This window comes from Cuculus canorus, chromosome 19 (genome assembly GCF_017976375.1).
Source record: "Cuculus canorus isolate bCucCan1 chromosome 19, bCucCan1.pri, whole genome shotgun sequence".
Taxonomy (NCBI): domain Eukaryota; kingdom Metazoa; phylum Chordata; class Aves; order Cuculiformes; family Cuculidae; genus Cuculus; species Cuculus canorus.
Genome location: NC_071419.1, coordinates 3,255,134 through 3,269,540, shown reverse-complemented (window position 1 = coordinate 3,269,540; position 14,407 = coordinate 3,255,134). Strand labels below are relative to the sequence as shown.

The window sequence follows — 14,407 nt, the reverse complement described above, 5'->3', positions numbered from 1 at the left end:
GTAGTACCCCAAGTGATGTTAAAATGTTTAACTGTTGTAGTATTTAAGACTCTTATTTATGGATATGGGAACTGGGATGTTCTAATTTGAAAAATAAAAGGTGGGAGTCTTGCTGCTTACCTCTGTCCCGTTGTAGCACAAACCTCCTACGCTGCTAAAGCAACACCTGTGGGATTGGATTATAAGTCTTTCCTTCTGGCTCTTCCTCTTTTTCCAGCTAATGTGGGAAATCTAGAGAAGGCGTGAGCGTGAAACAGCTTTGCCTTTAGTCACTTCCATATTGTAGTGTAGCTCAGAAACCTTACGCTTTTTATTAGTGATGAAGGAAATTGCTTTTGGGGTGCTTGAGCCCCTGGTGATTCCTGGGAATGTCCACTGCTGGGCTATGGAGGTTAATAACAAAGTAATGTGACAGTTGTTGTCCCAAGTGTCTTTATTTGAATCAGATTGGTTTGGGATCGAAGGGACCTCAAAGCCCATCCAGTTCCACCCCCTGCCATGGGCAGGGACACCTCCCACTGGATCAGGTTGCTCCAAGCCCCATCCAGCCTGGCCTGGAACACCTCCAATAATGCTCTCTCGGTCAGTTCTTCAAAGTACAGGGGGTTGTTCCTCCTTGCACTTCATTGTTCATAAATGCTAAAAGGGATTCTGGTATTTAGGATTATGTGGATAAGCGAGGGACAAGGTGGATTTCCTCTTTTGTAGGTGCTTACCTGCTGCCTTATCTGATGCTGCTTTTGGGGAATGGAGCAGTGGAGATTTAGAATGGTGCCACTTTCTGGACAGAATTTACTCATAGATTGCAAGCACAGACAGGAGAGTGAAAAATTACTTTCCTGAAAATCTGAGGAGAGGATTTGGCTTGATTGTTAGGTTCCTTTTTCTAATAGCAGCAGATTAATTTGTCAGTGGAGCTGGTTGCCATGGGAATGCAGGACGACAGACAAGGAGCTGGGGTGGCTGTGTGGAGCCTCACTGCTGAATTCCAGTGCTCGCCGTTGCCCTCCCGCGCACATTCCCACCTGAGGTGAGGCCAGAGCCACCTTTGCAGTGTTGGTACTGAATTAAGGGTGACTTGAAGCGGCTGAGGAACTCCCCACCCTTCAAACGCAAATGCTCAACCTTACCACTGATGAATTATGTTGCAAAGCCAACTCCTGCAGGAAGTCAGCTACACTGGCTCTGTGCTAGATTTAGAGCAGTGTTGACACTGAAACATTCCCTCCATAAATAATACTGAGAGGTAATGATGATCCTATAGAACTAATAGAAGGAAATACTGGTATCTCTCTTCCAAAGGGCTCATAAATTTGTAGCCATGACACTACCGATTGCCTTCCCAGGCTATATACACTGTCAGATGGGGTTTTGTCTCGGGGATTGTACTTCAGATACACGCTCCACTTCACTAAGCAGTCATCGGCAAGAGCGCTGGCATACAGTTGATCCACAGGAATGTGAGTGAGGTGGGTGGTTTACACAAACTCTTCCTCTACCTGCATTAAAAGGTTGCTATAACTGCATTTGAAGGAAACCGGCTGTAGTTAAGGGATGTGGTAGTAGTTACACAGCCAAACAAACGTCTCTGAACTTGCTGAAGGCTTGCCTGGAAGTTCATTTTAATAATTGGAGAAGCACTGGATTATTCTGGTATTAATCTTAAACCTCTGCAGTGCAAGTCCAGCTTAGTTTTAGGAGAATTAAACCCAGAGGTTGGCTTATCCCTGCTCTGAGTGTTGTGGGAAGTAACACACAAAGTGTATATGGTAACCAGGGTTGTTCACGTTGTAGCCCTTCGCTGTTAAGCTATTTTTGGCCTTACGTGCTGCCAAAGACAGTGGGTGAGAGGGGACAGCCTGTGATACCCGTTTCAGATGTGGGCCTCACACAAGCCATTGCATCACTGTCTGGGGTCAGGCACTTTGAAAAGGAATGAAAGAGCTACCAGGGTTCTCCGTGGTGGGAAAGAGAGCTTATCTGCTTCCTAAGTTACAGCTGGATCTGATGGATGACTCGGGCACTCGGGGAGAGAATTTTTGAATAGGGAAATCTACCTTTTTCTCCTTTTTAGATCACAAGCAAGCTGGTACTTAAAAGGCTGCTGTTTCACTATTGATGTACTGGTGTGATTCACGTAAAAGCTATTTATTTACATCAGAGACGTTCATCAAAAGATGTGACAAGTACAGCATGAATGATTCATTCTCATCTCTCTGCACTGCTTTCCTGTTAATCAAGAAACAGATGCATCCAGCTGGGCTCCGCTTCCTTATCGCTTGCCGTGTTATCTTCCCCCCAGCCTGTTCAGCCCGGCTCCTGGTGTCCCAGCTCCGCAGCACGCTCTTCCCAACTGTGTTGATGATCCTGCTGGGCGGTGGAAGTCATGATGCTTGGTTTTGCATGGAGGAGAAGGGGCTGCAGCTATGCTGATCTCCCTGTGGGGGAGAGGATGGAGAAACAAGCCTTGGACCCTCGGCTGGACTTGGTGATTACAGATTCTAAACTCCAGGGCTGTGCTTCCCCCGTTAGGAATATTTGGTGTTTGAAATCTTCTTCCAGAGCAAGGTCTTGAGGTTATTCAGCACGAGGGAGTGGTGCACTTCCATCTGGCTGGCCAGGCCACTGAGAGTCATGCAAGTTCGGAGCTGTTTCTGCAGCTCTTCTTTCAGCTCCAGTGGTGCTCCGTACAGCAGGTAGTCCTGCAGCAACCCGCAGACCTTTGCCAGGTTGGGCTGCACCATCTCGCTTTTGCACTGCTTCAGGAGTTTGTCGCACGTTGCCATGCAGTCCTTCCCGTAGGTGCAGTCCACGTTCTGCTCACAGTGACGTCCCTTGAGGAAACCTCTGATTGTCATCTCCGTTGCCACCTTCCTCAGGTTGACCATTTTGAAGTCGTATTTGTCATTGTAGCCCACGTTCTTAAAGCCGGTCTCGCAGATGTAGAAGTTCCCATAGGTCCCATGGAATATCTCCTCCACGAACTCCAGGAGGCCGATGGCGATCTTAGCCCGGTGGGGCCATGCTGGTGCAAACCACTGGTGGATGATTTGGTGGACAACTGAAGGCAGCAGCGATTGGAAGAAGGGAGGGACATCCACTCCATAGAGGGAGGTGTGAGGGATCTTCTCGGTGATGTAGAGGTCCCCGCAGTGCCCCAGCAGTTTGGAAGTGTGCTCTTTCTCATGCAAGGAGAGCATGAGAAGAAACTCATTGAGCTGAAGTAGCGCCCAGATGGATTTGGCCTCTGCTAAAGACACTTTCCCATCCCGGTTCACATCTGCCATGGCAATGATCCGGCTCACCAAGGCTCCAAGAGAAGGCTGATCTCCCAGGTTGGACTGCGAAAAGAACAAGAAGTGGCATTAGACCCTCGTAGCTCTGTGTGTTCAGGCTTTGTATCACAAAACTGCACTGAGGAAGCAAAGAGCTGAGCTTGGGAGAGAGGAAACGGCCACTGCTCAAGCAGATTCAGTGCCACACCTTTGTGTATGGTTGGATGGATTCAGGGCCAGGATAATTTTACCCACCTTCAGGTTGCTTTAGACCCAGCTGGGAGCAAGGTTTTCAAAGCAAAAGCCAGGCAGCGCTGCCATCCCAGCGCTGCAGCAGAACCGTGCACAGGGTAAGAGCTGCAGTGGTACTGGCACTGCCGGGGCTGCCGCTGGGCTTGTGAATAAGCTCTGCCCAGTGCAGATGCCACCCGCAGCTGTGGAACAGCAGCTTCCAGGGTTTCTGCTACTGAAATCTTGCAAATAAGAATCCCTGTGTGAGAACAGAGGTTTTCCTCGGCTAATCGGGTACTTGCTTTGCAGTCAGGATAAGGAGCCCTGCCCCGTGCCCAGCGTCTGATGGGGGAGCACGGGCCAGAGGAGCTCTCATTTAAGGGGAAAGAAAGACACATTTAGTCTTTCTGACTCACAAGTGGCATTCCCAGGCCTGCAATATCCTGGAGGAACCCTCGACACTGACCTTCAGGAAGTTGAGAAGCATTTCTTTGAACTCATCCATAGATGTCCCTCGTGTGGGTTTGTCAAAGAGGACCACATCCCTCCTGGGCACAGAGTCTGGGTGGCTGTCTGCCCTCAAGGCTTCTTCGATGCCACATTTGATAATCACTTGCGTCTCCCTCCAGAGCCCGCTGTAAACCTACAGCAGAGAAGAGGGGACACGGCAGAGACCAGAGGAAAACAACAGCAACTGCAGAGAACTGGTTTCTGGTTCATTTGGGGTGGGTACCAGGGATGGGGCGAGGAGCAGCATGGGGGTGGGTGGAGATTTCCCAGGTTTGGTGCTTGCACCCATCCCCTGCCGTGTGGTGGTTTCCACGATGGAGCAGAGACCTACCTGCTGGGTGGGAGAGGAGGAGAGGCAGTGCTGGAAGAGGAGGCTGCGCTCCTCACACAGCTCTTTGCAGGTGGAGCCAGAAATAATTCCTTTCTTGTACTGGTCGCACTGGGGATGAGAAGGCAGAGAGCAGAGCTCAGTGGGAGCAGCTCCCAAAGAAGTCCAACAGATCCAGGCTCAGTCCCACAGCTCATGATCTGGGGCATCCCAAGCATATGAGCTGGGGGAGTGTGAGCTCCCCTAACCTCCCGTGCAGCCACCAGCCCTGCTCCTATCACCTGCCATGCCCAAACTCCTCACTCCCCATTCCCGTAATAGGGCTGGCATTTTGGTTTTCAATTTACCACGAGTAACCGAAAGCGTCATCAATGCCATCACATCCCATCCATCCCTGCTGGAGGGACCACAAGGGACATGCTCCTAGGTGCTTCAGTCCAGGGGAACTTCCAGGGCTGGAGAAGAAGACAGCACAGAGCTGGGCGAGGCTGAGGATGCCTGGGCTCAGGCTGCTCAGCAGAGCAGCAGCTGCTGCTGCGAAACGGGCTGGCCCCAGGCCAGGCAGCGGGGACAGGGACAGACGGTGGCTCTGATCCGCAAGCAAGGAGGCTGGGTTGGGAGCTGGAGGCATCCCTGGACAGGAGAGGCTGCAGCTCTGCAGCTTCCCAGCAAGGGCACAACAGCCTCAGGGCTGGAAGCAGGAGCTGCAGAAATTCACTGCATCTTTTCCCTCTTCCCCCCAAGCCCGATGTGGATGGGATTTAACCCTCAGACCCACTCATGGGGAACACAGCCAGACACGGCGTCTTAAGCCCCGAGCTCAGAGCAGGAACGAGCACCCGAGACACTGTGGTCAGAGTCATGCAGAAAATCAAATTAAACGATCGTCGCTGTTGTTATGGCAATTCCTGCCTCCCCTCTCTGCTGAGGGATTGATGAATGAGGCGTTTTCAGGCAGAGCCTGCGACCTGCTCCCCAGCCACGGGGCACACACAGCAGCTCCCGCTTGGCTGCTGGTCCCAGGAGAGCTGTGGGGAGCAGGATGCACCCCGCTGCAAACCCCAAGCAGGGGAAAAAACACACCAAGCCAAGCTCCTGCGAGGGGAGGGCTGTTTGTGCAGGCTGGTGCTTTCTTTAGGGCACATCAGCAGTTTCAGAGAGGACTCGCTGCTCCCATTTTTTTCTCTGGCTCTGTGGAGCCCGAGGGGGCTGGCACGATGCTCGCCCTGCCCGCACATCCCGCTCTGACATTGCAACCTCATCTCCACAGACTTTAATCTGCCCGCGTCTGCCTGGCCTGCTTCCCTCTGACATCTCGTTTAACTGTTTTGCCATCGCCCCGGCAGGATAAGGTCACCTCTCCCGCTCCGAGCTCCATGTGATGCTGGGAAAGCAGCTGCCAGGAGAGCTCCTCAGCCCAGCTTTGTGCAGGATGCTGCCTGGCTCCCACAGCCCCATTCACCCCGAGACCCCAAACCGGGAGCAGCGCGGCCGCGGGGGCTGCTGGGCACCACTCACGATTATCATCCGGCAGATGTGACCACGGCAGAGCTCGGAGTAGGACGAGTAATGCATGTACGCCACCCAGCTGCCCACGAAGATGCCCAACCACACCACCAGCAGGTATTTCACCTTGATGCCCGGGAGGCGGCTCTGGAAGGAAAAGAAAACGCCGGTGAAGGCCAAGGCTTTGCACAGGTCGGTGACGGCTGGACAAGGGCGACTTCTTCTATACAAACCAACCTGAGCATTGGTGAAACCTTCAGCTTTTTATATATATATATATATATATATTCACCAGCCTATTACACAACTCCTGCTGCAAGTAGGTCATTTAAAATTCCCTAAAAGCAGGGAGATTACAGCGCTGGGCTGCCAGGAGCCGGCTGCCCTGCATCCCTGTGCCCAGGAGCTGTGCCCACTCTCCTGCCAGGGCGAGGGCAGAGCCTGCTGCCCTCTGTGACCACAGCCTTCACCCTTAGGGCTGTGAGACGCTCTCCTCCTGCTTGGGAGACCCTTCTCTGCAGAGGCCCCGTGGGCACGGGTGGCTGCCACTGCAGTGGGAGCGGGTGAGTAACAGACCTGGAAGCGCATGGGCAATAGGACGTGCAAACCTCTCGGAAGCTCACAGCGTGATTTTCTTTGCCTGGCTTCATTTCTGCCCCTATAACAGCAGCGCTGCTGCCATCTGGCCTCCCCGCTCTATGGGTTCTTTACCTGACCTGTTCCAACACAGCATAGATTTCTAACAGCAGGGAATTAATCCATGCATCAAATAACCCCATATTCTCTCCAGTTTCTACGGATAATTCCTGCTTCATGCCAGGCCAGGTGGCCACCTTCAAGCCCTCCTCTCTCCTTGCACCACATCAGCTGGCAAGACCACAGCCTGCTGCTAGGATGGGGCTGGTTCCAAGCGGATGCAGCATCGTTACAACCTACCAAGGATTCTTGCTTGGGTCTTGTAGCCCAAAACTGCTCCCACCTCCAAAATGCCTCCTCCTTGACCCCTTGCTGAGCTCTCCCCACGCAGGAACCAGAGGCGGTGGAGCCTCCTGCCCTCCAGGCCGTGGCTCGGCTCACCCTGGCCCCAAGGAACAGGCTGCACAGGAATCAGCATGCCAGGGTGAAAGTGGGCAGATCAGCCTTGAGATGGTGATGGCTCAATGTTAATTGGAAATGCCGAAGTGTGAAGCGGGCCACGATGCCCGGTTTGCCTGTTGAGCAACAGCACTGCTCATTGACACCCATCACAGAGAACCTGCCCACGGCCAGGGAGAGCCCCAGAACTGCCCGGGGTGGGGGGACGTGACCCGTTAGGCCCCTTGCCCTCAGCAATGGTCCATGGACCTCCCACTAGAGACACATCTTGGGGCAGCACTATGGCCAAAATGTCCTTTTTTGCTTATTCACACCTAGAATCCTTCACGCTCCTGGGGCAAAACAAGGGTCAGGATGGTGACCTGAGCACGGGGAGTGCTGGCTTCATCATCCTTCTAAATGATGGAAAGAAATGTGGAGGTGGGCAATGCATTGCAACGATAGCTTCTGGGTAGTATTTTAGATTCATAGCTCGTGCTAAGGTTTCCTTCAGGACATCAGTCTCCAGGCACAGGGGCTTCCCTGCCCGTCACCTCGGACGACAGCCAGGACCAAAGCCATCACCCTTCGCTTGATGAGTCCCTGTGTTTTGTTTTAGGGCAACGCTGAGGGATCTGGAAGTGACTTTGGGGCCAGAGCTGTTCAAAGGCAAAATGGATGCAGCGTCACAAAATCCTGCTCCATCCCCGTGGCTCTCTTGGGAACACAGGGGGTTGTTCCACAGCGGATGGGGACCAGGACAGGGCAGCTTGGCACGGCTGTCACCCTCCTCCTACGGGGCATGATTGCACAGGCAATCCTGGCACAAGGGTTACCCCCAGCTCCCACCCACCCTCTTCAACACACTCAGCTTTGCCTCCCGTGCCAGAGCCATCCCCCAGCCCCTGCCCACCCCCACAGCCCCACACCACCGCTCTTCAGGCCTTTTGTCTTGGAAAAGACAGCCTGCAGAGGCGGCTCAGCAGCCAGAGGCCCTTCTCCCCTGGGAAGGAGCCGCAGCACCCATCCAGCTCTCGGCTGTCCTGGGGACCCTCCGAACGCTGTGCAGCCCTTCTCGCACCCGGCAAGCCCGGGGCTTTGCCCCAGCTCCACACCCACCTCCTGCCAGCATCCTCTGTGCACCAGACCCCCCAACCATACCCCCCTTCTCCCTTCCAGCAGGAAGAACCTCTCTGCTCCAGGACCTGCTCCAGTTAGGATTTCTCATCCCACGGCTGCAGAGAAAACACCCAGACCAGCATCCCCATCACCGCTGGGTCCAGTGAGACAGGTTCCCAGTTCCCCCCTCAAAAGCTCAGGGATGGGAAGAGGAGGAAAAGAAAGACAGGGAAGGAAGGAGTCATCCCTGCCCTGCGCTGCTGCATCGGCTGCTTCATTCCCCGGTGCGGGCTGATGGGTGAGCTGCCCAGGTGCTTCCCGGTGCTGCTGCTCCCCCAGCACCGCGGAGCGGGTTATGCAACCGCCTGCGGCTCCCGGTGCCGGCCCAGGTCCCCCCGGTGCCGGCCCAGGTCTCCCAACCCCTTGCACCGGCCGGCGGGGAGACTGCAGCGGAGCATCCCTTTGTGCACGGCCGGTGCCGGGATGCGGAGCCGGGAATCACCGGCTTCCCCTGGGCCGGATCATCCCCCTCCAACCCGGTGCATCCCTCCCCCCTCCCCCGGCTCGAAACATTCCCTCCCCAGGCCAGTGCATCCCTCCCCCAGGTCTGTGCATCCTCTCCAATCTCGATGCATCCCCCCGCTCCAGCCTGGACCACCTTCCGCGGCTCGGTGCCTCCCCCCGGCACCTGTACACCCCCCGAGCCCCGTGCCTTCCCACCCCCCAACTCGCTCCATCCTTCTCTGGACCTGTGCATCCCCTCCGGCAGGCTCCGTGCATCCTCCCCTGGACCTGAGCATCCTCCCCCAGCCCCGTGCATCCTTCCCTGGATCTATGCATCCCCCCCAGCCCCGTGCCCCCCCCCCCCCCGGTACCTGCAGGCCCTTGGGGAAGGGGCACACCAGCACCAGATGCACGAGCCACCGGATCCTCCGCATGCTGCGGGCGCCCCCCTCCCGCGGCCCTCAGGCTCCGGGGGGCATGGCCGGGGCTGCCGCGGCCCCCGCCGAGGGAGGGGGGCCCGGGGAGGGGCGAGCCTCGCCGCCCGCTCTCCCCGCCGCAGCGCCCGGCCCGGCCCGCGGGGCTCAGCGCGGCTCCGCCCGGCGCGGCGCACGCAGCTCGGGGGCGGGGGGCTCCGCTCGGCCCCGCCGCACCGGCCCCGGGCTGCCCGCGCCACGGGGTACCGCCCACCCGAGCATCACATGCATCCCAACTTCCCTCCCGGGGATCCTATCCCGCACCATGGGGATCCCACGCATCCGAGCATCCCACCCGCGCCACGGGGTACCACCCGCCCGAGCATCCCATGCATCCCAGCATCCCGCCCAAGGTCCCATCCTGCACCATGGGGATCCCACGCATCCGAGCATCCCACCCTGAGCTCCTACCGCGCACCACAGGGTACCACCCGCCCGAGCTTCCCATGCATCCCAGCATCCTGCCCGGGGTCCCATCCCGCAGCACAGGGTGTCCCGAGCATCACATCCACTCTGGGGTCCCACACGAGCATCTCACACACTCGAGCATCCCGCCGGGGATCCCATCCCGCAACACGGGGTACCACCCACCCGAGCATCACACCCACCCCAGCATCGCACCCTGGGGTTCCATCCTGCACCACGGGGATCCCATGCACCTGAGCATCCCACCCTGGGGTCCCACCCACCAGAGCATCTGTTCCTGCAGTCCCACCCCACAGCACAGGGCTCCCACCCACCCAGGAGTCCCATCCCACACCACGGGGGTCCCACGCACCCCAGCATCCCACCCTGGGGTCCCACCCGGTGGCCTCACCCCACAGCATGGGGCTCTCCCCTACCTGAGGATCCTACCTGGGGGTCCCATCCTACAGCATGAGGTCCCACCTATCCATGAATTCCCCCTGGGGTCCCTCATGGGGTTCCCCAGGGGCAGTTGCAGAGGGGAGCTCCCAGCAGCTTGGGTTTTATTTAAGGTATTTTGGGGTCAGCCTGGAAGAACCCCTCACTCTGCAGCGGGAAACCTGTGAACACAGCCCAGGGGATGGATCCCCCCAGGACTGAGACCAGCCATCGCCCCTGCTCGTTCGCCTTCTCGCTGCCTCCCTTCTCAATCCTAAAGCTGAGCAGCAGCAGCCGTGTCTGCCCTCCCTGTTTGCCTTACGTCTGAGCAGGGAAACTCAAGACAAGACAGGGGCTGCTTTGTGTCAGCAGTGTACAGACAGGCCAGGGACAGCCAGGGGGGCTGCAGCACTAGAGCGGGGGGTAAAGAGGCAAATATATGATGGAAAATTGTCTGGAGGGGTCAGTCATGAGGCCATTGTTAAGATAATTCCTCGTTCTCTATTAGTAATTTTTCAGATCATCCGTTTGTCCCCTTTTTCTGGTTCGAATCACTTCCTTCCATTTGAATTTGGCTCAAAAATGACCTTTGAAAACAAGCTGGTCATTTCATACCTGCTTGATGTCAAGCGTCGTGTGCCCAGAGACCACTGAGCAAAAGCCTCCGCTGGCCTCATCCGATCAGCAGTGACAGATAATGAGCATTGCAACCAAAACCAGATCAAACCACCCCAAATCCTGCAGCTTGTTTGCTGCTCCTTTTACCACCGAGGAGGTTCCTGCTGCTCTCACGCCGCACAGAGCCAGCACAGCACCGTGACCTCCATACGAGCAGACACTGCCCGCAGCGTTGCTTCACTGAACAGCCCCGCTTAACATCTCCTCGCCTGCCTGCAGCTCTCATTCCTGCAGGTTTTTACAGCCTGCTGAAGCCAGAATGGTTCTCTGGAGCTTACACAGCTTATTTTTAGTTTTAATTAGCCCAGTCAAAGAGAGAGCCTTGGTAATTTATGGTGGTTTTTTTTTTTTACAGTGGGGTTGGTAGTTTGGAAAGCAGCGGGGACCAGAAGATGCGTTGCTGGGTGCCTGAGAGCAGAGCCAGCTGTAACGACGAGGAGGGTTCCAGCGCTGTGACACGCTGCTTTCCTTCACAGCTACAGGGACATAGCTCTTCTACTCAAGTACCAATACATTCCTTATTTCTCTGCCATCCTGAGCCTTCCTCAGTGGGATTTGTCTCCCAGCACCCTTGGCGCCGTCTCTGGAGGCTGAGAAGTGGCAGGCACTGTCCCTCACCTCCACTGCAGCTCCTGCTTGCTGAGATTCAAGAGAATGAAGCACAAGGATTCTTTTTGGTATCAATCCTGCGAGGGCAGCTGCTTGCAGTGAAATTCTCTCCATGCTGGTGCCACAAAGTCATTCTTGCTGCCCGCAAGCACTCCCCAGCTCACCCTCCTGTCCCAGCTCCCTGTGTTCCTGAATTCCATGGCTGAGTACGGTGCAAGCAGGTAAAATGAAAACCTCATCGGAGAAAGGAGATGTCACGCCTGGGCCGAAGCTGACAGAGGCTTGAAATGCCATGGATCTCTGCTGCAGGGCTCTGCAACCAACATTCAGGGGTGGATTGTCCGGAGAATCTAATTAGGAACGAGCAGACCTTCCTGAGCTGTAATATGCCAAGTAATTAAGTGATTAGTATTGATCGTTGGAATGCCTAATGAGCAGTTATCACTGAATGATTAATTAATTCAATCAAAAGAGTAATAAAATTCTGCAGGTGTGATTATATCTTATATTCAATGCACAAGGGCAGCAGAATCTCTCCCCACGGTGCCTGTCTGCCGTTTATATCTCAGGCACGCGAAGGACCTGGCACTGGTGATGCCCATTTTGCTACCCCCAGCCTGGGCTGACGCTGTGCGAGGGTTATTTCCCCTCCCCAAAAACTCCCCCGGCAGTGCCAGGCTGGGCTCCCAGCAGCACGGAGGCATCAGAGCCGCTCCCTGTGGATGGAGGTGGGCAAAGGGGTACCCCAAGACCTGCCAGCACACAGATCATAGAATGGGGTGGGGTGGAAAGGACCTTAAAGCTCATCCCATTCCACCTTCTGCCATAGACCAGAACACCTCCCACTCCTGGTTGCTCCAAGCCCCATCCAACCTGGCCTTGAACCCCTCCAGGGATGGGGCAGCCACCACTGCTCTGGGCAACCTGGGCCAGGGCCTCCCCACCCTCACAGCAAAACTTTTCTCCCTAAGATCTCATCTCAATCTCCCCTCTTTCAGCTTAAAACTGTTCCCTCTCATCCTGTCCCCGCACTCCCTGATCAAGAGCCTCTCCCCAGCTTTCCTGGAGCCCCTTTCGGTACTGGAAGCTGCTCTAAGGTCATCCCAGAGCCTTCTCTTCTCCAGGCTGAACCCCAACCCTCTCAGCCTATCCTTGTACAGGAGGTGCTCCAGCCCTCTAATCATCTCCGTGGCCTCCTCTGGACTCACTGTAACAGATCCATGTCCTTCCTGTGCTGAGGACTCCAGAACTGGACACAGGGCTCCAAGTGGAGTCTCTCCAGGGTGGAGCAGAGGGACGGAATCCCCTCCCTCGCCCTGCTGGTCCCACTGCTTTGGATGCAGCCCATTGCCTGCTCACATTGAGCTTCTCTTCCATCAAGATGCTGAAAGCAGCCAATCTTCTCACTGGGAACCTTCCACTTGCTGCCTTGATTAAGTTGCTTCCGTTTCTCTCGGGCTACTGAGCCCACGAAAGCCCTGCGCTTCTCTCTGATCCCTTCTCAGCCATGCGGTGGCTCTGTGGGCACATCCCCAAGAGCACTGTGCCCTCCGGACACTGGAGCTCCCAGGATATCCAACAGCCCTCTCACCGTCATTAGCTGCGCTGCAATATTTACCTGATTACATGAGAATGCTATTCAATACCAAATAAATTCTCTTGCCACCTCGTGCTCACAAGCACCTGCACCCACCCATCCCTTTGTCCCCTCCAGAGCATCCTCTACCACCTGCCTCCCTCGGGGTGGGATGTCGGTGGCAGGGACAGCAGGGGACAGCGAGGCCCCGTGCCATCGCCCACAGTGCTCAAAGCCACTGTCTATCAGGGGGTTGCAGGACCGAGAACCAAAAGAGGGACCCACACTCACCCCCTGCCCACGCCCGCCTATCTCTGAGCGATGCTGTCAGGATCAGTGCCACGGCCACAACTCAGAGGGTTTTCTGCCCCTGGGGTTGAGAAGGCGCCCGGCGTTCCCTGATGCTGCTGCAGCTCAGGAGATGATGGATCCAGGCTCTAATGCTCTTTTCTGTGCATCCTTTAAGGATTTGAGGCTGATCGCCCGTGTTTCCTGCATGGCATGCACAGCTGGCTCTGCACAGCACCATCAGCTGCCTCTGCCTGACGGGCCCTGATGGGGCTGAGCGCAACGGTTATAATTAGAAATGCTAATCAGCTCTTGTGTTTCTGGCTTGACAGCCCAGCCACCCCCAGCACAATCTTCCCTCCAATCTGTCCTACGCTCACCCCCTCCACTTCCTCTCCAAGTCCCTACTAGTTGTAATTAAGCACTACGGAATAAGGGGGAGATTGAATGCTTCTTGCACGCTTGGGGCCAGGCGTGCAGCCCCCACAGAGCTCCTGGTTTGCTGGGGATGGTTTGGAGGGGCTCATTCCCCTATTCACCACCAGCCACCTGGGTTAGGGACACCCCAGGGCCCCCCCTGCCACTTGCGGAGGGCACTGAGCAGAAGATGGGCTGCCCTGCAGGCAGCGCTGGGGTTAAAGGCAAAGGGTGGTGGCTATGGCCAGAGCTGGCAGGGGAGCTGCTCTCATTAGGATTTCTGTCATGTACCAACCCCAGGCTCTCCCCAGCCGAGGAGGGAAAGGAATTTGCTAAAGGAGCATGGACAAGGAGGCTGAGCGAGCAGATGCCTGCACAGGCTTAGCTGGTTATGGAATTATTCATCATCACGGCTTGCACAAGGAGACACAGCCTGGGGGATTCCTTCCTCACCGATGCCCGCAGGCAGCATCTCCACCCCACTGCCCCCCACCCAAAGCTGGAGGCAGGACGTGGCTGTCTCTCTGGATATTTGGCTCCCAAAGGCAGCACTGGCCAGGTGGCCATTCCTCGGAAGCACGCACACGGCTCAGCTGGACACGGAGGAGACAGAGGTGCACGGGTGGGATGAGCAGCCCCAGCGGGTGGACACACACAGCCCATTGTGCTCCGAGAGGGATGGCACCCAAAAGCACACCGGCTCAAAGCCAGCCGCTCAGCACTCCTCTCCCGGGATGACAAGAGCCAGGGCAGCACAGGCCAGGCAAAGGCTGGTTGGTTGGTTGGTGGTCCCTTCCTCTGCGAGTGCTGTTAAGGTGCTCTCAGACACCCCGAAAGCCTCCTGGGGTCATGCCCAGCGTGCTGATGTGTTAATGAAGGGTTGGGCTTTCCATATCTGAACTACACCAATTAAACCAGGGCAATTAAGCCACCAGAGCTGCACCAACATGGAGGAGGAATTTAATTACATCCATCC

General features: G+C 56.1%; 1 protein-coding gene across 2 annotated transcripts; it reads right to left on the bottom strand.

Moving 5' to 3' along the window:
- Positions 1–645: 645 nt before the first annotated feature.
- On the bottom strand, positions 646–11,492 carry DIPK1B (divergent protein kinase domain 1B). Of its 2 annotated transcripts, none has more exons than XM_054084290.1 (5): positions 11,160–11,492; positions 5,863–5,997; positions 4,348–4,455; positions 3,973–4,149; positions 646–3,341 (listed from the first exon to the last, which is right to left on the bottom strand). In XM_054084290.1, exons 1-5 carry the CDS (start codon positions 11,262–11,264, stop codon positions 2,529–2,531), a joined length of 1,338 nt encoding a protein of 445 aa, XP_053940265.1. In that variant the 5' UTR covers positions 11,265–11,492; the 3' UTR covers positions 646–2,528. The 2 variants fall into 2 exon arrangements, with proteins under 2 accessions (XP_053940265.1, XP_053940266.1); XM_054084291.1 differs by lacking the exon at positions 11,160–11,492 and adding an exon at positions 8,919–9,166 and having other exon boundaries at positions 651–3,341.
- Positions 11,493–14,407: the final 2,915 nt, after the last annotated feature.

Excerpts from the sequence above, each read along its gene's own strand:
- DIPK1B (XM_054084290.1), bottom strand. The coding sequence starts at position 11,264 with ATGGAGAGAATTTCACTGCAAGCAGCTGCCCTCGCAGGATTGATACCA. Across the intron at positions 4,150-4,347 it reads CCTCCTCTCCCACCCAGCAG|GTTTACAGCGGGCTCTGGAG; the intron begins GTAGGTCTCTGC and ends TCTCTGCTGTAG. Across the intron at positions 3,342-3,972 it reads TGCTTCTCAACTTCCTGAAG|TCCAACCTGGGAGATCAGCC; the intron begins GTCAGTGTCGAG and ends TTCTTTTCGCAG.